General features: G+C 35.4%; 1 protein-coding gene and 1 non-coding gene across 2 annotated transcripts in view; both read left to right on the top strand.

Moving 5' to 3' along the window:
• Positions 1 to 25,924, top strand: part of Smp_162230 (putative microtubule-associated protein tau) — a 54,366-nt gene that overhangs the window by 20,279 nt on the left and 8,163 nt on the right. The window contains exons 2-5 of the mRNA XM_018797870.1: positions 5,007 to 5,688; positions 10,940 to 10,978; positions 17,460 to 17,530; positions 23,089 to 23,170. Coding sequence (XP_018652869.1) covers positions 5,043 to 5,688; positions 10,940 to 10,978; positions 17,460 to 17,530; positions 23,089 to 23,170 — 838 coding nt within the window. The 5' untranslated portion in view covers positions 5,007 to 5,042. The remainder of the gene's footprint in view (positions 1 to 5,006; positions 5,689 to 10,939; positions 10,979 to 17,459; positions 17,531 to 23,088; positions 23,171 to 25,924) is intronic.
• On the top strand, positions 23,300 to 23,366 carry Smp_tRNA_00183_Gln_TTG.1.1. Its single transcript has one exon. It is a non-coding gene (tRNA).

Here is a 25,924-nt window from a genome sequence, read left to right as displayed (position 1 = left end):
ATTATGATGTTTATGTTCAAATTGGAACTAGAAATTAGTATTTTATTTGTATTAGGTTAATCATTCTTTCTTCATCTTTTTTTAATCAAAGTGTGATATCTAGGATTTTTAAGCATTTCTCTATTCATCTAACGAGCAAGTAATGCATATAAGAGCATGAGTGGCTAGATTATAATTTATGGACGAGCCAATCAGAAGCGTCTGAGGGATTTCAAGGTCATGGCGCCAATTTCAGTACCTAATGCCCATGTACAATCGGTTCACGGAGAATTTTAGAGAAAACGTGACAATTAACCATCTACAATATATGGGACCATTAAGAAGTACTTTTATTTGCAATTGTAGACCTTGCGCAGACTACCCTGATGATGTTATCTTTCGATGTAATATATGTCAGGGGAAAAAGTCTGCTAGAATAGGAACTTTTTTATCTCGATCCAGATTAAGACTAAGGCAAATTAAAATAAATGCTGTGAACTGTATAATAAAAGCACCAGTATTATCGGCTGCAATATTCGCAGATGTTACTGAAGCTTCGGCTGTTCAGAAGTATGAGTGTTGTAGGGATATATGCGTAGTAAAAATGACAAACTTACAAAACCGGAGTACATACAAACAATATTGAAGCTATGTGGTCGAGGCTAAGAGAGTTTGTGTGACCTTATCATGACTCCACAGACCGAGTATTATGGAGCCATATGGATGAGTTTTTCTACCTTATGCATTACGATTTTAAAACCTTTGAACCTCTTTCTAACCTTGTCATGTTTTTGGACCATGTAAAAGAGGTGTACTCACTCTAATTCTTTGGTGCTGTATTATCTATTTTTATTCTATACTAATTGTCTTCTGATTGGCTAATATTTCCCAAGGTTACTTAAGATTCGTTCAAAGGTCGTCCATAAATTATAGTCTCGCCGCATGAGTTTCACTGGCGGCTTCATTTTGATCATCTAAAGCTATCTACTAATGTCTTTTGTAAAAGCACTAATGTAGCCGCATTATAGCTCACTGAACAAAACAAATTAAATAACATGAAAGTTAGAGCTTCAAATGAAATCCCTAGTAAAAATTATGCTGTAATAGGTAATAATCATCCAATAAATGAATGGAAAACTGACGGAAACTACTTTATTCTCAATTTATATTGAACTTTTTAGAGACATATGCGCTGTAAATTCACAGACTTATCACTATCCTTTTTTCGCTTCAAATGCTCAACTCATTATCCACTGAGTTTAGATAGATAGCTGCTAACTTGTTAAGTGTTCATGATGTTTATATCATGATTGGGATACGCTTGAATTCCCCTGTAGGTATTATTATTGATTTAATTTTGTCCTATCTTATCCGTTATGTGTGCATTCTGTGCGAAGTGCATTGATATTACCATTTTCCCATAAAATATATGTATTTATAATTAATGGGTTGTGACGATCAATGGGATTCCGAAAATGTGCTTCATTCCATTTGGAACTTATCAGCTAGATGCGTCTGGATCTCAATGTTGATATTTAGTCCTCATTTCAACAACCGGATAATTCAAACTTTTTTCTAATATGAAATCATTTATTAACATCCAACGGTTCTTATTTATCTTGACTGATACAGTCCAAAACGTTTTCAATGTTTGACCTTCGTGGATTAGTTGAATTTAGACATTAACACCGTTGGATGTCGGCTCAGTGGTCTGGTGTTTTCAGTGTTTATTGATTTTTGTTGTAAACAGGGATTTCAGTTACTATTTTCCATTCCTGTAGTTCATGAGTTCTGCTTATTGGACGATTATTTTCGAATATGCAGTACTGACATTCTGATTAGACTGAAAAATGACCAAAAATACTGAAGATGTCAAACTTGGTGATGATTTCCGTTATACGATCTCACCAGTCATTACATTATTATCATTATCACCAAAAACTTTCTTTGTATGACGCTAAATACTTTGAACATACTTCTATTTTAGGAAACACTTTTGGAAAGATACTAGACTAATCAAAATTACCTTTCAAGCAAGGAAATAATAAACAAATTACTGTTTTAATTTACTTGGTATTGTTTGTTTGAATCTTCCCAATGATGAATTTTTAGGACTGCAATTGGTCAGTCTCTCATAGGCATATATGAATCCTGTGCGTGTATTGCCTCGATATAGCCATAGTTCACAAGCATTATATGCACATATGCCAACAAGAGACTGATCAATTGCAGTCCTAAGAATCAATGGGAAGATTCAAACAAACAATGCCAAGTAAATAAAAACTTCACCCCGTTGCACAAACAAGTGGTTATCAGGACTCAGTAGCTGAGTGAATAACGCGATAGCGTTTGAAGCGAACAGTACTGGACTCGAGTCCTAGAGTAAACATCAACTCGGAGATGCTGATCCAACCACCTGACGAGTCCCAACTAGGACGAAATGCGCGTCAAGCTGGATTCCACTGCTAGTCACTATCCATCTTTACTTAAAATTACTGTTCTTTTCATTCATTGTATAAGTAAGAAAATAATTAAAATTCTTAAATGCATTTTACTCTATAACATTATAAATATATAACATCAATACGACAGAATTAAACTGAGGCGTCTAAACACTTGCGTGACACTATCAAGACCTCGATAGTTATATATATATATATATATATAAATGTATAGTTCTTTTTAATGTGTCAACAAAGTCATAGTGTGTGGAATATGATTATTATTATTATTATTTTATTCGTTTTTCTATCCGTTTACTACTACTTTCATTAGTACTAGTGAAGTGAACAAGAACACAGGTGGAGACAATCGAATGTGTTGAGTCACAAATTACAGACTATCTCACTAAATTCGGATAACCATACAGTAAATAACAATCAATTGTCTCAATCTTGATTGTTTCTTCTGTAAATATCAGTTCTTCTTCTCTGATTTCATTATTCATGCATTTTCATACTGATTGCACTTCATTCCTGTTCTTTCTTTATCGATCTTCTACTAAAATACATTCTAGGTCTGACTATCACTATATACTACTTATATGGATATAAGTAGACTACACCACACTAGTAGTAGTATTATTAAAGTCTAAGTTTGTTCAAAAATTCTATATACATGCATACATTAATCCACATATATATTGAATTAATAGTGACCGAATTTTTTTAGAATTAATTTTTATTCACTGAAATAATCAATGTGTAAATTTACAATATACAAAACTACATTTTTTTAATTTTTTTCACACTTCTTTCCTTTTTTATTTTTTGTTTATTTTTGGTAAGTGAAATTTTTATGCAAATGAGATGAAACAAAAAATTTTCTTTTCATGCATAAAAAATTCATTAGTTGACCGAAAATATATCGGTTTTCTTTTTGTTTCTTTTCATTAGGTCAAATAAACACAGTCTTTAAGAAAGATCGGTTTGTAATATTGATTCACCAACTAATATGTTAAGAGTTTTGTTTAAGTAATATTGGTGAATTTTCTTCTAAAAAAAAATCATGAAAAACCTGGAAGCACTGGACGGGCCGTTTCATCCTATTGTGGGATTCCTCAGCAGTGTGCATCCACGGTCTGGCCTCGAGAGATTCAAACCCAGGACCTACCAGTCTCGCTCCAGAGCACTTCACCGATAGACCACTGAGACGACTATAAAATCATTTTCACCTTAATAGGTCATACGATTTGAAACGAATCCTTTATGTTATTGATTGATCATTGATGCGAAACATATAATCAATCAGTTAGTTAGTCATAGGTTATTTAGAACCTGGAGTATGTTAGCATCAGTTCAAATTACTTCAATATATTAGCACAACAAGATCAAGTTATAAAGATAAATCTAATAGTAGGGGAAGCTAGAACAGTATCAGTGGTAGTAAAAAGGACTAAGTATAGATAATTTAATTATAGATGAAAGAATGAATTTAGGAAACCAAAATTTTAAGATAATTTTGAAACTCAGGATCCATGAGAAGATCTAGATTGAATAAAGGGATCTTAAGGGCTGATAGTGAAAGGATTCTTCTTGCGGTAGCTGAAAAAGAAATCGGTTTAGGTATTGATCTTGACCTCCTGAGAATATGATTGCAGAAACCGACAGACGACTGCTTGAGGCCGGTTATAAGCAGTCTTTTTATGGATACTTTCTAAATGTTCCTAAGGAAGACAAGGGGTAAATGCGTCTACGTCATTGCAGCAGATTCTGAGCCATATCACCTAATATCCCTAACCATTGGCTACGATAATCATGTGGACCCTAACCAGATAGTCTGTACTTACTAACATGGCTCAATTCAGCAGTCACTGGCTTCATACACTGTTTTATACAGTACAGAGCGCGAAATAATTAGATTAAATACTTAGTTATAGTACCAAAAGTAGGATAACTGATAATCGTGTTTACACTGACACATATCAGTTCATTGGTTGGATAAACTTGTTTGGATTGATTTTCTAACTCAAAGTATAATTCGATATTTGAGATCACGAACTGAACAATGTTAGACCATTATTGAACACCTGGAAGTACTGGACGTCCGTTTTGTCCTAGTATGGGACTCCTGAGTAGTGCGCATCCGCGATCCCGCACATGGAACTCGAAGCCGGGACCTTCCGTCTTGCATGTGAACAGTTAACCTCTAGACCACTGAGCTGGCATCCAACAGTGTTAATGTCTAACATCCATCAATCCACGATATTGCGCGACCGTCCACTATTGTCTTCAGTGAGTAACTGCTTCACAACCGACACAGTCGAACTCCACTGGTTACGGATGTACACTGCTGAGGAGTCCCATAATAGGATGAAACGGACGTCTGGTACTTCCAGGCTCTCAGTGATGGTCTAGCTTAAATCGACTCATGAATACAACTATTAGAAAAAAATTTCTCTCAATATTATACAATTGATGCTGAAAATTGTTTTGCTGTAACAAAATTTTATGCATTAACTAAATCTATTGTTATTATTAGATTATTTCCATAAAATTTGCTCATATTTTTTTCTAACCCAATTCAAGTGTTCAACTAATCAATTTCAATTAAATGTAACTACAATGTTAACACAATCACCTGTACAAGAAACATCATTAAATTACCAACATATAAATTCAACAACAAAACGACAACTTTCATCATTTCCTACTACAAATCAACAATCTTCATTAACAACACATCAAGGAATTACTACAGCATCATCTAATTTAATAGATATACAACAACAACAACAACAAAATCAATCTATCCCATCTAAAGATCATCCATTAAATGATGCAGAGATTACATTGAATAAAATTAAATCTCCTTCTGGTATTCCTCGACTATTCTCTTTGAATGATTCGATTACTAACAGATTGAATAATAATAATGGTAGTAAAAGTAATAACAATAATAATTCATCTCCAACTAATTCACCAACCAATTCATCCAATGGTAATGCTTGTAACACTAATAATAATACAATCAATTATACAACTACTAATACTAATCATAATCATAATCATAATTCAATGTATTCAAACAATATCTCAACAAATCATTCAATATTACAATCCAATTCATCTTATACACAAAAATCTCAATCAACAGTTAACAATACATTATCATCATCAAATGGTGGTTCTGGTAGTCAACGTGTTAGTCGACCACGTACAATTAATACAACACAACCAGTAAATAGACAAGATCGAACAATGTCTGAATGTAAGTGAATGTTGTTTTTGTGTTTTACTTCTCTGTAGTTCATTTAATTGCTTTTTGATGTATATCAGCTACGACATGAGCAAAAGTAGTAGCCTCCGCCAGGGAAGTCTTACTCACTGCCTTCTCGTGGCGGGGGTAATGTTAACGAAAGTGAGAGGACGAAAAGCGAATGTCCGGCGCTTTAACCGGGTTGGTAGACACGGCACGTTCACCTAGGGAAGTTGGAAAACCCTGATTCTAAACTAATGGTGCACATGGGCTCCAGTATCCTGTGGAAACAAATGGCGTATGAATCAATCGTTGTTCACTGGCTACCATGAGACTGCATCTCCTCACGATGTTCCACTGCCTTGTGGATCAGACCTTTAGGTCAAAGGCTCGTGTTGTGGCCCCTTAAGAAAACCACCTACTTCGGTTTGGGTATTCGGGCAGTATCACAGCCCTCACATAAAATGTGTGGCGCATATGTATCTGGTTCCCCTTTTTACCAATATGTATGTGTTTAAATAAAAATAAAAATAAATAAGGAATTTGTGTTAGGTAGTTAGAGTTAGTTAACAGTAAATACTATTTGAACTTGATTTTGTGCTTGTAGACACTTGTCAGCGAGATATACCTGAGGTCTTCAGAAAATTGATGCATACTTTGATATTCGAACCTGGATTACCTAGTTGCACAATCTGAGACTCATTATTCAGGACTGGTGTATTTACTCTGATTGATCACCTATTAATGACTAATGTTCTCAATATCAATTCCATCTTAACACTGACCAAATTCTGTTAACAAGGTTATAACTCGGCTACTAATCTAAGTGACTCGAATTCGTGTGCACTATGTTAAGACGTGTTGTCGTGATTGGTGATAGTGAGTAAGAAATACTAAACCTAGATTTTATGCTCCCTGAAATGTGACAGCAAGGTGTACCTGTAATCTTGCAATTTGATCGATGAAATCCAATTATCACTTAATGAGTACTTGATATACATGAAATTCGTCACTACTCAATGGTCAATGAATTCTAAGTGGGTTTCAGTCCCACATGAAGTCATCCATGGCTCAAATGGCTCGGTAGTGAAGCTCCCGTCTATGCAATTGGATTACATAGGATCGAATCCACCAGAGTTCATCAGTAGTTCAGTAGTTCATCAAGTCTACAGACACACCTTGTTGACGTGAGTTCTTTATGGTAAGAAACCCAGGCCAAGTGAGATTTCTCGTCGCTTAACTCCAACTGTCACCTCACAGAGATTCTTAATGCAGAAAAAAATAAGTAAAATAAAAATTTATTCTTATTTCAATATATGTTTGACAAATATTATTGAATAAGTAATTGTTTATTGAAAATAAAAGTAAGTTTACATAATTTACCGCCAAATTTTATTTATCATTTGACAGTTACTTATTTTAGGGACAAGATAACCAGGATGAAGTACACGAATTTTAGGGGGGTTTTTTGTGTTACATTCAATTATTTTGTATAATAAACAGTAAAATTATTTTATATATAGTTTAAATCATGAGTCGATTGAAGCTAGACCACCAACAATGAAAACCTGGAAGCACTGAACAGCCGTTTCATCCTATTGTGGGACTCTTCAACAGTGCACATCCATGATCCTGTCTCGTGAGATTCGAACCCAGGACCTACCAGTTTTTGGCAACTATAAAGTAAAAATGATACTGTTCAACATATCAAATACACAATTCTGTCACTTCAGATTGCGTATAACTACCAAGTTGACATCCATAAATCTTGACTGTAAATGCTTAATCGTGAAGCAAACTTTAATCTTGTAATGTTCTATGGCGCGTCAAATATCACTTCACAAAATCGTCAATTAGAATAACGACTTCTATGACATTATCCCTTTTCTAAACAAGTGACACGTCGAACAGGACTATCAACCTTGAATCATATCCGAATCTTTATTAGTCCCCTACGTAGCAACTTCTTGCATAACCAAGTCCGTTGATTCCAGAACACAATAATCGACCTACATTATATTTTAAACATATATAGCTTAAATTCACTTGGTATTGTTTATTTGAATCTTCCGATCGATTCTTAGGACTGCAATTGATAAGTCTCTTATAATACTTGTGAATCAAGGCTATATCGAGGCAGTACGCACAGTATACACATATGCCAATAAGAAACTGATCAATTGCAGTCCCAACACATCGATGGGAAGATTCAAACAAGCAATACTAAATGAATTTAAACTTCACCCTATTACACAAGTAGTGGCTATCAGGACTCAGTAGCTGATTGGATAACGCAATGGCGTTTGAAGCGAAAGATACTGGGTTCGAGTCTCAGAGTGAACATCAACTCTGAGATGCGAGTACATCCAACTGACGAGTCCCAAATAGGACGGGACGTGCGTCCTGGATTCCACTGTTATCCACTGTCCATCTTTACTTATATATAGTTTAGATACAAACAGATTAGACTACATCACATCATAAAATGTAAAATGATAGTTGTACAAGATCAAGCCAAAAGTAGCTGTGAAGGTGAAAGACTATAACTAACTGATTGAGAGTAAATTAAGAATGGCACATCATATGACAGTAGCCAATGAGTCAAATGAAAACTTGTGATAAAAGTAATATAAATATATAATTAATAATAGTCCATAAATAATTCCCAACAGTTACCATTCATTTGTTCGTTCGGATATAACAAACCTTGTGACATCATGTATCACTAAGAGATTCGAACACCGTACACCATAATAGTGTGTAAGCTGAATTACAACACGTACTTGCTCATGATGTACACTTTATCTGAGCGTAAATTATATGATTCAGTGCATATTCAAGGTTGCTTGTATGGTTGAAAAGTACTGTCACCTTATCAATAATTTGTAACCCAAACTTTCGTAAACCTATAAACAAAGTGATGAGACCATAACTAATGAACCAACTAATCAGATTTAAGATAATACTTATTATCAGAAGGGGTTTTTGTGGAGATTTCAGTATTTTCATAGTTGAAATCATGAGTCAATTGAAGCTGGGTTCGAATCTCGCGAGGCGAGATCCTGGATGCACACTGCTGAGGATTCCTACAATAGGACAAAAACGGCCATTCCACGTGCTTCCACGGCCATCCAGTGCTTCAGGGTTTTCATTGTTGGTGGTCTAGCTTCAATTGACTCATGATTTCAACTATAAAATTACTGAAATCTCCACAAACAAAACCCCTTCTGATTATTGTAATTATGGTACTTTATACAGTTAATTGTTTCATAACTAAACACTGTTTGCTGACTGAATAACAAACTTCTCAAAGTTGTCAGCGTAGTTTTATTTAACTGAAATTGTATAGATGCATTTGGATTAACTACAGAACAGCAGTATAGACCATTTCACGACCACATTTCTATTTAAACTGCTACATGGTCTGAATAATCTCCTGGTGGACAATTTAGTCTACTATCAAATTATACAGCGTAAACCGTCTATCTATTTCTCCATTATAATTTTAGATTGTTTAAAAAGATATATTACGAATCCTATTTTTGCTATAGTTGCTAGTGCAGAAGTAGGTTAGAAGAAAGCTGGGAGCTGCCAAACCAAAAACGTGACATCGTTCCACGAGATCACTGATTTCTGTCCTGAGCCTTGTCACTTAATGGAGACTATCTGGTTAGGGCTAGACCAATAACTGCGATGAGTGATCCATGTCATAATGGATATAGATTTTTTACATTCTTGAACTCTAAAAATGACTCAGACAGATTTTTAAGATACTCCATATTATCCCTAGTTAGGGTTAAGTATTTTATGTGGGGTTAGAATCACGGGTTTAGGGTTGAGATATTCATCACATACTGACATCAGATAAAATGTACAAATGCCCTACAATTATGTGGATGAACGAATGTCGCTCGAAATTTTAAGAAGTGTTATTAGATTATTTCATTCATAAAAGATAATGTCACCAAGTTAAAGTTTATTTCAGGATTCAGCGTTTAGAGTTAAGATTTATGAATAGTATCGACTCGCCGGTTATATGTAATCTGAAGTAACAGAAATGTGTATTTGATGATATGTTGGACAATGTCAGTGTCTTTCTGACGTAAACACTGCCGAAATCATCTCACACAATTGTCAGTTATGGGATTTCACAACTAATCTTCATATTCAAACGATCAGTGAAGTACTTACTAGGGACATACAGTTTATTCTACCCTTTTGTGAATAGTTAAAACGACTTCATAAAGGAAAAACGATAAGAATCATTAATTAAGTTTCCATCTGTTTACTAAAAATAGATAACAGCTGATGACACATAATAATAATAATAATAATAATAATAAAGTAAAAAGTAGTAAATTACTTGGCAAACAATCGATAACTCAACGTTCTCTCATCCTATTGGCCAATTAAACTTATCACTCCGTCAAGGTCACAGAATCATATGGCTCTTTTTTTCTCAGTGTACAAAAGAAAGAAAGCGATCACATCGTATCGATATTTGAACAATGACGTTCAATTAATCAATTTTATTCTGTTTTAAATAAAATATGAAGCATTTTTCTTGGGATAAAATAATTTTCATCATGAGAGAGTTAACGGATAGGTAAAAAGCTTACTGCTGAGGAGTCCTACAGTAGGATGAAACGGCCGTCCAGTGCTTTCAGGTTTTTGATGATGGTCTAGCTTCAATTGACTCATGATCTCATCTATAAAATTACAAAAATCTCCACAAAACCCCTTCTGAAAAAGATAAAACACATTCACTAAGAGTACGGAACAGTTGTTTCATCCGTCAGTGGGAATTCTTGTTATTGTTAAGATGCATATGATTCTTTCTTCAAGGAATCAAACTCAGATTACCTGTGAATTATTTAATTCAATTACTGTGATATTTTTTTCCATTTTCCTGGTAAGTCGGTTAGAATAAATGCTTTACTAGTGGATGGCAGCTAAGCGTTCTTGGGCGAGACTGAAGCTCCTAGGTTCGATCGATCCCTGGTGATGAGGTCGTGAATGCGCATTGTTGAGGAGTTCCATACTAGAGAAAACAGCTGTTCAGTGCCTACTGGCTTTCAGTGTTTGCTTAACAAAACTCAGTCCGAAACGTTAACTATAAAGATTCAATTGGAGCTAGGAGCTTTCGAGTATGACAATCCAAACTTGAATCACTGTAATCATTGTTTAACAAAGAATCTTTTTATTACTATTGTATTGATCAAATTATTGATTCAGTTTTATTTTCCTTCCGTTTACATTTTAGATCCTCATAAGTCAGTTGATACAGAGTCGGATACATCAAGTGTAAGTTTGATTATTTGAAAAAAAGTGTTGTTACCACCTTCCTTCTATTGCATAAATCCCATAACTTTTCTAATAAATTTCTAGAATCTAGAAATTCTCCAGCCACTAAAATAAAATGTTGATGGATACTTTGAAAACTCAGAGCATTGTGAAAACGTCCAAGAGAAGTCTAGATAACAACTGAATATTATTCCCTTATCTGGACCAGATAATTATTGTTTGATAGATATTTTAGTATCTTTCCCATAAGCATCTAGACACTTAAAGTCGTCCATAATTCTGCAAATGCCTTCCGTTATCATACTGAATCTCACCTCTGAAATTGAGCTTATTTAGTACACTTCAACTTTTTACTGACTGGTATTTTTCTTTTATGTTTTATTCACATAAGAAATACACAAATAGTTTAGTATTACTAATAAGTTTATTTCATTCGGTACTTACTTGCTAACTTACATCTGTTACCTCACATCGAGAAGCATAGACCGCCCACCACCATCCTCCACCCAACTCTGTCCTGGACAATCCTTTCCAGTTGCTGTACATCCTTTTCATGTCTGCTTCCAACTCTCGACGTAGTGTGTTCTTTGATCTTCCAATTTTTCGTTTCCCTTCACGATTCCTAGTTAGTGGCTGCCTCGTGATTCAGTTTGATGATTTCCAACAATGTGCGTTCTATCCACTTCAAACATCTTTTCATAATTTCCTTTTCAGCTGGAGGTTGGTTTGTTTTCTCCTACAGTAGGCTGTTGCTGATGGTATTCGGTCAACGGACATTGAGTATCTTGTGTAGACAATTGTTTATAAATACTTAAACCTTCTTGATGATGGTTGTGGTAGTTCTCGAAGTTTCAGCTTCGTACAGTAGAACTAACTATGTTGATGTTCGTATTGAAGATTATGACTTTGATATTGATTGACAGTTGTTTTGAGTTCCATATGTTCTTCAATTGTAGGAATGCTGTTCTTACTTTGTCAATCCTCGCCTTTACATCTGCATCAGATTCTCCACATTCATCGATGATGCTGTCCACGTACGTGGACGTTTCCACCTCTTCCAGAGTTTCTCTATCAAGTGTGATTGGGTTGGTGTTTTCCATGTTGAATCTCAGTTTCTTGGTTTTTGTATTGTGTGTGTTGAGGCATACTGAAGCAGAAACTGATGGTACACTGATTGTCTTGACCTGGATCTATTGGTGTGTATGGGATAGAATGGCCAGGTCATCTGCTAAGTCAAAATCGTCTAGTTGCACCCAACCTGTTCATTGTATTCCGTGCTTCCTCCAAGACGTGGACGCCTTCATAATCTAGTCAACCACCAGAAAAAAGAGAAAGGGGGAAAGTAAGTAGCGTTGTCTGACACCGGTCCTCATTTGGAATGAATCTGTCAGCTATTCTCCATGCATTATTTTGCAGTGTAGTCCATCGTACGAATTCCAGATGGTGTTGGAGATGTTTCCATAATGTTCTTCTATCCACACTGCCCAATGCTTTGTTGTAGTCAAGGAAGTTGATGTATAGTGACAGGCTTCATTCCATCGATTCTTCAACGTTTATTCGTAATGTCGCGATTTGGTCTGTGCACGACCAATCCTTAAGTAATCCGGCCTGTCGATCTCGAATTTGGGCGTCTACTGAATCTTTCATCCGGTTCAGCAACACTTTGTTTGAAACATTTCCTGGTACCAATAGTAGTATGACGCATCTGTAGTTCTCACATCTGTTCGGATCTCCTTTCTGTAGCATCTTGATGATATATCCTTCTTTCCAGTTGCTGTCTTCTTGTTCTTCCTTTCTTGAATCTTGTCCAGGGTTTCGATAGAGATCCATTCCTTATGATGATGCTTCTTGTGACCCAGAACCTCTTGACACGTTGAAGTTAGTGCTTCTTTGATCCCCTTCCAATTATCCTCCATAGTAGTTTCTTCTTGTTTGAGTAGATCTTGTAAGACTTGAAAATTGTTGAGAGTTATCTTGAATTGGTTGAGTTTGTTGGTATCTCGAAGGAAGACTGTATCAGGCCTCTGTAATTCCGTTTCTCCAGTTGTCCAGTGCTTCTTTAGCTTCGGTTTTATCTTGACAACCATCAGGCGGGATCTGAAGCTATGTCAGCTTCTCTCCGGGTTCTCACGTCTTCCGTTGACCTTGCGAATCTTTTACTGATGCAAATATGATCGATCTTGTTCTATGTAGGGTGATTCACTTTGTTAAGAAGATATAATTGGTTTTCTGATCATCGCCGCCATCACCATCTTATAAAAGTTATTAAGCTGAATTAAGCATGATGCTTGTTTTTGGTCGTACTGAACTCAGTAACCGATTGTTTGGTCTGGGTATTAAATCGGTATTTAAGAAATGTAGCTAAATTAAGATTTATGAACTCTGTCGTTTGTATGTGAACTAGTGTCACCGACCGAATATCTTAACTGATGAATGGGTTCGAACCCATGTCCTATTCTTTGAAATAAAATATTAATTTCTAAAATGATGGGATGTTGAAGAAAGTTGTTTTGGTAAAATTTAACGAAGCCTAGTTTGTTCATTTAAATGTTCAACTTCTGATGTCCATATTTTCGAGTATTTATGATACAATGGATAAAATAGTAAGTCGGGTATAATTTATATAGGACCTTATAGAAAATTATAATAAGGACAACTTTCCCAGTTTCCAGAGGTGTATACAAACTGTCAAAGGATCATCATCATTATATTGTAAGGATTTCGCCCAATAGATATTTTCATATTGGTTGAACCAAGGCTGGAAAGTCACACCTGATTGGAGATCAAGATGGATTTCTTTCACTCATTGAGTTGGCTAACGACTCGATTATTAATTTCATTAAATCAATTGAATAACGATGTATGATTCGTTTGAATTGTAAGTTTCTTCATCATCCCTTCAACTGATTTCAACTATGCTGCTTGAATTTTCATTTGCTACTTCATACAGACCGACTGATGAATTGTCGCCATTTAATGTTATGTTTTTAGGTTCTCCGATGAGTTACAGATATACACACTTCCTAAACTCCTTCTGCTCAATCTGTTACGTTAGTAAGAAGACTAAGAATGATTGGGAAGGTGTATTTGGCAACTAAATAGTATTGTACACAAATCATTGATATATATATATATATATATATATATATATCCCTTGAGCTTATAAACCAAAACCCTAATAAAGTACATAACAAGTCTCATCCAATAGCATGCTTCATTCATCACCTTTTACTCAGCTCTTGGCCTTGAGGCACCATGTGAGAGTGAAGTCACGTGTTATATCTGATTAGCCCAGCCTATCACAAGAGAAAACTTAGTATTATAGAAATATAAATAAATGAATGTCATTTTAATGAATTTCAAGCTTTATCAACCGGTAACTATCATTATAGTTCTCTTTGTATCTTCTGTTTTCTTACCTGGTTATTTCCTAACATATTTGTGGATGTACAGTGGGTACCAATAAATGAATAGATACTTTTCAACTCTGTGAAGTATTCAAATCATGTCCACATTGCTGAATTTGGTATAAGTTTTGGTATATCGTGAGATCAATTCTTTTGGAATGTATTTAACACGAAGCCATACTTGACCTAATGCCCATTTTTTGATATAGTTTTGTTCTTCATCCACCTAATCTACAAGTCTTCTCCACCATCACTAAAATCTCTGTAGTTGGCAGTTGTCAACACATTATATTTATACTCTCCAAGATACTAACTCTGAACTTCAGGATCTGGGCCTGTGTCACATATCATCAAGTGTTAAGGATACCTGCTGTGGGATATTCAGACCATGATTGATGTTTTGTAGGACTGAGATATTTGTACATATTGTCCAACCAACCATCTAACAGTTAACAACATAGCACATCATCTTGTTAACTATCTTAGATGCAAATATGAATCCTGTTACCATTCAATGGAACTGGAAATTCAAAGTTTATTCCTAATTTGATGTTATTATCATTACTCTATTTTCAATTTTTATAATATTCACAAATGATCACATCCTTGTTTCAATCATTTCTTTTTGATTTTCAGGTATTCTCTAGTAGTGGTAAGTTAATTATTTCCTATAACTGTTGAATATTCTCAATTTGTTATAATAATTATAAGATCTAAGTACATTCAATTGGTGATTCAGAAAATAGGAACAAAAACATACCTTTTAGATTTCACTGGTAGTCATATACCAGAGATATAAGAACCAATTTTTTGTTTGTTCATGTCTAGCTCTTCAATTTAATAGTCTTATTGTTGCTATGATTATAAATAGTATAAGTGATCAACAAAAGGGTATGTTGATAGTCTCAGAAAAGCCTAAAATTCTAGTTCTAACAGAGCAAGCCCAGAAACATTCGATCAGTCATTCATGACGTTATGGAGTAACATAGGCCCCCAAATGCCCTGGTACGGCCGAGAGTGAGGAGAGTCCGCTCTTCCCCTCGAAATGCTCTCATATGGCCATGCGTATAAAGCCTCTGCCAAGGAAGTCCTACTCACTGCCTTCTCGTGGCGGGGGTGTTGATTACGAACTTGAGAGAATGAAAAGCGAATGTCCGGCGCTTTAACCGGGTTGGTGGACACGGCGCGTCCACCTAGGGAAGTTGGAAAACCCTGATTCTAAACTAATGGTGCACATGGGCTCCAGTATCCTGAGGAAACAAATGGCGTATGAATCAATTGTTGGTCACCGGCTACCATGAGACTGCATCTCCTCACGATGTTCCACTGCCCTGTGGATTAGACCTTTAGGTCGAAGACTCCGGGTATGGCCCCTTAAGAAAACCACCTGTTCCGGTCTGGGCACCCGGGCGGTATCACAGCCCTCATACAAATCAAATAAGATATGTGTGGCGCATATATAACTGGTGCACCTTTTGTACCATAATTTATGTGTACAAGTAAATAAATAAGTAACATAGACCAAAATTGGTTACAATGGCATAGATTTATTCACATTTTGTCTTCCTTCAAATCTTAAGCTTTAATATTATTTCATATGTTTTATTGTTCTAATTCATCCCTTCTTTTTCAAACAAAACATATTCACCAATGTTGGGTCTATTTCATGATCAATAATACACTACCGTTATCTCTACTCTTTTATATTATTCATTTTACTAATTTTATTAATAACTTGGGCTGTGACACCCTTTCATTTTATCACTCTATGTTGATTATGAGTGATCGACTGACAAAATCATCAAGCTATTGAGTTGAAACGCAATAGTATATAAGCAAAGATGGATAGTGGATAGCAGTGTAATTAATTTTAAATACGGAGTGATTCTACTCGTCAGCTGGATGTACCTACATCTCAGACTTGTTGATGTTCACTCTGGGACTCGAATCCAGTACCTTTGAATGGATGAACTTCTGGATGCTCTGTCAACTTCGTGAATAACTGAAATATATCTTCATAGTTGAAAGCATGAGTCAATTGAAGCTAGACCACCATGGAAAACCTGGAAGCACTGGATGGCCGTTTCGTCCTACCGTGGAACTCCTCAGCAGTGCTCATCCATGACCTTGCCTCGCAAAATTCGAACCCAGGACCTACCAGTCTATTGGTCAAGCTAATGATTAATTTTACGAGTATTATCATCAACTTCTATTTGAATTGATTTTAAACATCAGAATCATTGACCGACGAATGTTAGGTTGACTTATCCAATCACTATTAAGCATATGGCTATTAATTCGTTGAATAGTTTGTAGCTTTAATTTAGTCAAGAACAAGGTAGTTACCTATCTACTTCAATAACTGAATACTATCATAGTTTTCTTAAGAAATTCAAGTAAACTTAAACTCAGCCCCTTGTAAAACCAAATTACGAATGCATACTGCTATAATATTGACTGTTGGTATATGAATTAAAAATTATCTTCCTAATAACGTTAGCATTGAAGCATTTGCGTTGGACATGTCATATTCACATATCTTGGAAGTCTCATCATCCATATTAAGTTGACTTTTGCCAAATAGCATCAATTGCAGTGTAGGCGACATATCATCCGTCTGACAACCAAAAGAAGAGTATTGCTACACAGCATTTCATTTCGTTCTTATTTATCAGTGTGAAGCGTGGCCCTTAAAAATAAATAATGTTCCTATCATTATAGTATATGATTATAGATGCCCAAGTAGCCTTATATACTGAAATGATCAAGTCAGAAGCAGCGTACTAGGTAAAAAAAAATGGTTGATAAGGTAGTGAGTCCCAATTGATTGAAGTGGTCGGAACATGTATTACCCTGGTGGATGCTTGCTATCCGATTAGTCTCATAACAAAGATATTGAATGAAATGACTCTGAATCCATCATACTATCAAAAATACGTTCACTCTTTGTCCGAGAGTTGATATTTGATACACACCCATTCTATACATGAACTTTCGTTACTCATGAAAATACACGGAGAGTGAGAAAAGAAACACTGTTCATCAATCTTTTGTTTTATCTGTTGATTTTAGGCCCACCAAGACCAATCTCTTCAAAAATCGGATCGCTTCAAAATGCAAAACATAAACCAGGAGGGGGAAATGTAAGTTTAATGAGTTCAATTTTTTCACCTATTTTCCTATTTCTACTTATTTCTACAAACATAGTAACAGTTAATAGCCCTGACTTCAAATTTTTAAAAACTAGTTCTCATCTAAGATTCACTATTTTTACCCACTAGTCCGTTATCGAATAGTATATCTCATCAGTACTCATCCATGATCCCACAAGAGATTGAAACCAGGACATTTAGATCTCACGCCAACCGCTTAACTTTTGGACTAGTCAGTCAACATTTAGTGATTTACATTCCTTATTTCAGTCAATTCATAATATTGTGCAACTATCATCTAATGCAATTGTTGAGGTAACTGCCCCACTGAATATATGATTGAATATAACTGATCATGACTTCTTACTGGAACTGTGAGAACTACCTCTTAAAATCATTCAGTAATGAGTAGTTAATAATCATTTGTGGAGATTGTTACATTTCATAGTTTATCTCTTCGAAGCTATCAGCAACCGAATTAAAAAATGATTAATATCCCTTCTGTATTTATCTAATAGTAATTAGCCTTTTTATTATGTTCCCCACCTCTCCAACTTCTTAAGAGCATAGTTTAGTACGACGCTAAATTAAAAGTATTGATTTCGTTAATTAAATTCCTTTCTCTCTTTCACACACACACACACTTTCTGTTCACAGTGATATACGTTATATGTGATATGCCAGATACAATAACAATTAATACTATTTACGATTGATGGATAATTAAGTAGTGACTAATGTCATGCATGTCAATTGCTTCTTTGTGCTGATTGAATCGCAACTCGGTTGACAGGATCGGATCAGAACTAATGAAGGACTTTGCATACATGACATTGGTCACTACTACTCAGTGGTCGATAAACTGAAAATACGTCTCAGTCGTACAGGAGTTCGTTCTCTGCCCGAATAGCTCAATAGTAACGTCTATGACAGTGAAGCTAAGTCACATGGGATCGAATCCACCAGGAAGCATCCGTTTTCTTCAATATGACAGATACACCTTACTGATGAGTGTTTAAATAGTATGAAACGTAGGTTAAGTAGAGTTTCCTATTGACTACTGTCAATCAAAACCTTACAATTAGCACTATGAATAATAAAGGGAAATACAATTAAAATTTATGGATTGTTGAAAAATAAGGTGTGTATGTGTGTGTGTGTATTTGTAAACAAATTTAATGCATGAGCAAATTTCATGGTAGAAAGTAAGTCGACAAAAAGGAGGAGCATTTTAAAACCATTGGTCCATAAAATCATTGATTATGTTTACATTGTTTACTAGAGTGAGGATAAAGATGATGATGACAATATGAAGCTTTTAGAAATTCCTTATAGTCTGAGTGTTGAAATGATAAACTTTCTGTCTGAACAATTGAATCAGTTTCTTTAGTTCTTCTAATAACCCCAGGCTAAATCTAAGCAACAACTTGAACACGAAAGAAAAGATGCGAAGTATGGAAAGGACTCTTTACTCCAAAGTTAGTTTATGTACAGAAAATGAAGGGTATTCATAACATTTTAGATGGCTTTGGGCTTCTCGAAAATTCTGGAACCCTGCTAAACATAGTAACAGGATAGATAGGTAATCATCCAGTTAAAAATGTGACACGTGACTCTTCACTTTCTAGATGTTTCTGAGAAACTTCTATTCAATGTTGATCGGATAAAATGTTTTCCAGTGTCTTCAAGGCCCCTTCGGGCTTTTTTCGAGGAATATTTTGGGTCTCATCAACACGATTCATATCTGATAAATTGATGATTGACTGATCAATCAAAAAGTATCTCAGTATAGATATAAAATAACTTGTTTATAATTATTCATCTTTCATCGTCATTTTTAATGTTGGCAAACACAGTTCTATCACTGAATCATACAGACCGTTGAACCTGGCACATGTGTGCATTGATTCAATTTGTCACATTATATTGGAACAGTGTAGTGAAATTATTAATTGGGTAATTGTCAGTGTATTAGATTAAGTGATAGTGTAAAATACGAAAATAGGCAGGCGAAATATTTTAGTAGTGCGAGAAGTTACAAAGTAATTACATAATGCGTATACATAGCTTTCAATCGTCCATTTTCATCTTTCGGTGTGTTCTGTCATCTGAAATGTCTTCTAGTCTGATCTTTAAGTGTTCTCCTAGTGCTGTGCTTTCGATCCACTGAAACACTTAACTCCGTCTGACGATTGTGGTAACCTCAACACCACGTTCTTCTACACACAACTTCGAAGAAATCTTGTGAGTAACGTCCACTACAATAGTATCACTAGTGGCAGAAAAAGTTGGACATGGATAATATGATTTGATAAGAATGTATTCACAGTGTTATGACGCTCCCTACCTCTCAATTCATGAATCGAAAGCTCGGGAAAAAAAACTCAATAATTGAAATCCTGGTTTATTCTCCTCGAGTTCTAGTATTCTAGTCCCTCTATCGACAGATTGCTTAACCTGACCAATGAAACCCCTAGGCTAGTACGAGTAACCTTGAGCGCTAACGCGATAATCTTGACTATTATTGGTCCACCGATATATGTTCCTTCTATTCCCACCACCTTCAGTCCGGACAAAGTAGCACCTCAGGCAAACTTCTCTTGTCTATATTATAATCATCTAGTATGTTTTTTTATCTCAGACACTCAGTTTATACCCATTTATTGTCAGATCGCAACACATCCTAAATAAGGAATTATTCTGTAAATTTTTAGGACCAACTACTTTTAACTCCATTCCGCTGGGGGAAAGTAGCAACAATAGAGGTACTGATTTTCCAACGGAAACACCTTAGTGTTGTGGTTCAACCTCATACGTTTGAGATTATGACTTCAGCCTCAAACCTTGATTTTGGTACTTTTTGTTCTAGTATCTTCGAACCAATTCACCCGGTATGGTGTGACTGTCAAGATTCCCAACAAAGCGAGAGTCCAATTTATAACAGTTAATTGTGTTGTATTTTATGGCAACGAAATATGGTCATTATGAAGATAAGGAATATGCATAGACTATTAGTACTTGAGAACTTTATTGTGTACGTTGGAACAAACAAATAAGTAATTTCTTCTGTACACATAAATTGGGGTGGAATGTACGAATTCCTATGGCTTCTGCTATATGAAGGAGACGGGAGCGAACTCCGTTGGGAAATGATGGAGGTATACGATAGATCACTTGAAATGATTTCAATTTATCTACAAATGACCACTATCAATTAGATGTGCCAAGATAGAACTGCGTATTGTTTTTATTTGGCCCTTCCCAAACCATGCTGGTAGATGTTCACTCATTCGTTGGTTAAGTTGCCTAGTAGTACGCCCGATATATACGCCACCTATATATAACGTTTACTCTTTCTGGGACGGAAGTGACTTGGAAGCATCTAAAGCAGGTAACATTAAAACGTAGTATCAGTTTACATTAAATCACTGACTGTTCGACTGAGCTGTGTAAGGATAGGAATTTCTACTAACATGATGGAGTACTTGATAATCGCGATCAATTATCGACAACGTTAAACACTGAAATGGCTTCAAATTGATAACAATAACAGAGATGTGTATATTCTTATTCTTCTAGTCCGAAAAGTTTATTTTTAATATTATTCTTCATTTTCAGTTTAACTCCCATTTATTTCTTCATTTTGAACTATATTGTTTTTATAAATGTCTATTACTGATTTTAACAGCTGAATTCACGAGTCAATCCAAGCTAGACCACCATTGAAAACCTGGAAGCACCGAACAGCCGTTTCGTCCTAGTATGGGTTCTAGTCGCACGTGCGGGATCGTTGATGTGCACTAGAACGAAACCGACGTTCAGTTCTTCGAGGTTTCCAACGGTAGTGTCTCACTTGGATCAACTCATCAATTCAAATGTCAAAATACTACAATCTCCACAAATCCCCATACTTATATTATTGATGACATAGTCCTGTTTGGTGAAGACGCTGGCAAAATGCGGAGTCTTTTGCTAGCACTGAGTAACAATGCCAGGATGTTTGGGATGCCTTTCTCTCCATCTAAATTTAAATTGTTGCTCCAGGACTGGCCTGCGTCAACACCTGAACTAAGGATAAGAAGTGATGTAGTCGAACGCGTGGACAACTTCACTTATCTTGGAAGTCTGATCAGCCCTAATGGGTTGGTGTCTGACGAAATCTCAGCACGGATTCAAAAAGCTCGTTTGGCTTTTGCCGACTTACGTCACCTGTGGCGAAGACGAGATATCCGTCTATCAATTAAGAGACGAGTATACTGTGCAGCAGTTCGCTCTGTTCTACTTTACGGCTGTGAAACATGGCCATTAAGAGTAGGAGATACTCGTAAGTTACTAGGATTTGAACACAGATGTCTTAGAAATATTGCTCGCATCTGCTGGGATAACCGAGTTAGTAATAGTAAGGTTAGACACAGGGTATTAGGGAATGGTGGTAAATCAGTTGATGAGGTCATGAATCTTCATCGACTGAGATGGTTGGGCCACGTGTTACGTATGCCTGAACACCGATTACCACGACGCGCTATGCTGACTAGTATTGAGGATGGTTGGAAGAGAGTTAGGGGTGGCCACACAAAAATGTGGCATCAGAGTTTGAAGTCACTAACTTCTAATCTAAGCCATGTTTTTAGATGCAGACTACTTGGTTGGGGTCCGTGTAACTATCGTAACCAATGGTTGGAGACTGTGTGTGACATGTCTCAGAATCGATCACAATGGCGTAGGTGTATACACTCTCTGTCTTCCCTTAAACTATGAGATTGAAATTGCTTCATATCTTTCCTCCTTCCTGTACTATATCCTTATATACAAACTTTCTTTTGTATATTACCATCATTAAATTAAATAATTATTGTGCTAACGAGGTATAGCAACTTGTACCGATGCATATATGTTCCTGGTCCTACGTTGTAGCTGGCTGTTTGATTGTATTACAATTTCAACTTTTCATTTCATCATCATATCCTTATATGATATGATAGTTTAAACACTAAACATTCATTTCGGATTATACACCTTTTTTTTAACAAACTGATTACATTTGTAAACTCTTATCTCATATTACTATACAATATGAAAACTACAATTATTTAGTAGTTTTGTTATAATATTGCAAATGGAGACATGTTCCTATTTTCGATCTGTTTCGTTTTTCTTCAACTGTCCCTTAATCAACCTCTTATCTCTCTTTTACCTTTGTTTATATTTCAACCTTGTCTGTATAATATATATATATTTATATATGCACACACACTGGGTTGGAGAATGCTGATCGGCGGCCTATGCTCCATTGGGAGTAACAGACGAAAGTAAGTAAATAAGTAAGTATGCACACGCACACACACACGTACTTCATCCAGAAGTACCAATCAGTTGTTGGACAAATTTATTTCACCCTGATGTTTTTCTCTTCTTATGATGTAAACAATAAAAGATAATTTACAATTTCTTTTCCCTCTTTTTTTTTCTTTGTTTTTATTTAAAAAATAGTTAACTTCTTCAATTATATATGTTGTATATATATATATTGTGTTATTGTTTTTTTTAAGGTACAAATTTTCAATGAAAAAGTAACCGTGAATACAGTTACCGGGAAATGTAATTCATTAGCTAATGTCAAACATAAACCAGGTACCTGAATGTGAATGTTTATATAGGTGTATATATATATATATATGTTTATGTATGAAAAGATTCAAATAAACAATACTAAGTGAATTTAAACTTCACCCCATTGCACAAGCAAGTAGCTATCAGGACTCAGTAGCTGAGTGGATAACGCGATGGCGTTTGAAGCGAAAGGTACTGGGTTCGAATCCCAGAGTGAACATCAACAACTCTGAGATGCAAGTACATTCAGCTGACGAGTCCTAAATAGGACGAAATGCGCGTCAAACTGGATTCCACTACTAGCCACTATCCATCTTTGCTTACCATGCTTGTGAATTTAGGCTATATCGAGGCAATAGACACAGTATGCACATATATGCCAATTAGAGACTGACCAGTTGCAGTCCTAAACATCAATGGGAAGATTCAAACAAACAATACTAAGTGAATTTATGTTTATGTTTTTTTTTTTGTATATATTTGTCTTCTTATAAACTGAACTGAAATGGATCGAAATGATCGGAAAACTTTCCAGGTTGAAATTTGTTTCGATTAAGCAAAAGTTTTATTTATATTATATAAAGAAAATGTTTAAATTATCCTGTTGTTGATATTGTGGTATGGGCTACTTATATTGACATAAGTAGGAATAGAATTACTGGTAGCAGAAGATTGAGAAGATCGAGAAGAAAATAACAGAAATAGAAAGCAATTGATATGGAAATCCGGGAATAATGAAGTCTGAGACAATTAATGAACATCTTGCAAATAGAGTATCAGAGTATGATTTTTATATTTTATCAACCAACTAAACCTGTTTTCTCTTTCACTACAATGATACGGGTTGAATTTAACTGGTCTTTGTTATTATATCTGTGCATCCTGTGTGGATTACCTTGATATAGCTATTATGTTACAAGTTTATATAAAATAGATGAGATGTGATTAGCAGTGAAATCCAGCATGGACGTTTCGTTGTATTGGAACTTAGGAACTATCTCTTCAAACAATCAACATTTTATGCACTAAGCTACTGAATCCAGATAGTCATCAACTTGTTGAATGAGTACACTGTTATTGTTAATATTACTAGTAAGGTCTTCAGGTATAACCATATAACTCCTGACCATATAGTTCATGTGTATCCATTTGATTGTGATCCAGATCGCAAGAAACGTTCATGCTGAATTTCACAGTTAGTTACAATCCATCTGTTCTAATTAAATTGTGGACTAACTTACAGAACATGTATACTGATGCTATGAGTAGAGTGGCTTAATTGCCAAACCATACAATAGTGTACACAGATCATGAGTAGTTATTTATATTATTTACCATTCCCCGACGTAAATAAAGACATGTGAGCTTTGACTAAAGCATAATCTACTTTCTTCAATACCATGCCTCTCCCTACCCATATGATCTATTCAAGAAATGTAACTGTCTAGCTTTGTGCTTTAATATACTCAGTCTAATAAATCATCAAAAAGCCAATAAAAGTACATTTACGGATAAAAAATTTAATAATCATATCTTAAACGAATTTCTAACATCTTGAAGAATGGATCAAGGAAGCGTACACTTTTCATAAGTGTTATATCCCGGTTAACTTCCAGGACCTATTAATGGACGATTACTCTATATATATTCTTATTGTCTAACTATTGAGTAACTAAATTGTATACATCTATATTCATCTTATCATGACCTTTATTTTGACCTATGGATCATCATTATACGAATGACTGTCCCTAAATTATATTCAGTTTATTGATTATTGTATCCCACGTTCACAGCCACATTTGGCTGGATCTTGTACAAATATTATTTTCTATTTTATGGTGTGATGCAGTCTGTCTGTCTGGTATATAAACCAAGTATGCTTGAAATAAATGATTCGCACAGCAGAACCTGTAATTGGTGTTCTAGATTCAATTGGAAGGGCCAGGCGGATAAAGGACCAATAAGGACGCTAGATTGCTTATACCAGTTGAACGTCATTGATTTGGCACAGTGTTCAGATTAGACAAGTCGTAGTTTGATTGGTGGATAAATCACGTGATAAAAGCCGGACATAAAATCAATAACGAATTAGCCACACGGTCCTATTTTTTATAAAGTCATGACAATAAGAATATTAGACTAACACTAAATGCCTTGATAATTATGTTGAATATCCTTATAAGCGTATATTTTTTCAATTCCATCTGTTATTATTTTAAGCATCCAGTCAATGTTGGATAATCATCCTATCCTATTTCAATATTGATTTGTACACCAGCTGATTTTCATCACCTAGTCAAAACGGACAGATTCAATGATCAATCAATGTAAATATCACAGGGCTACAGAAAGTTGTTTGCAGTTTGACTAGTTCATTAGTAATGTCTTAGTTTGTGAAACATAGTGACATGGATTTGAATCCTACTGGAAACATTTATTCCTTCAAAGTTAAAAACACTACACCCTAATGATGAGTGCCAACTTGCATAAAATTTAGGTTGAACAAGGTTTATTGTCAATTGACTCTCTATATATAAAAGATGGATAGCGGCTAGCAGTGGAATCCAGTTTGACGCGCGTCTCGTCCTATTTGGGACTCGTCAGCTGAATGTACTTGCATCTCAGAGTTGTTGATGTTCACTCTGGGATTCGAACCCAGTACCTTTCGCTTCAAACGCCATCGCGTTATCCACTCAGCTACTGAGTCCTGATAGCTACTTGCTTGTGCAATGGGGTGAAGTTTAAATTCACTTAGTATTGTTTGTTTGAATC

This window comes from Schistosoma mansoni, chromosome 6 (genome assembly GCF_000237925.1).
Source record: "Schistosoma mansoni strain Puerto Rico chromosome 6, complete genome".
NCBI classification, from domain to species: domain Eukaryota; kingdom Metazoa; phylum Platyhelminthes; class Trematoda; order Strigeidida; family Schistosomatidae; genus Schistosoma; species Schistosoma mansoni.
Note: the sequence above shows the minus strand (reverse complement) of the source record. Positions and strands in the feature narration are given on the sequence as shown.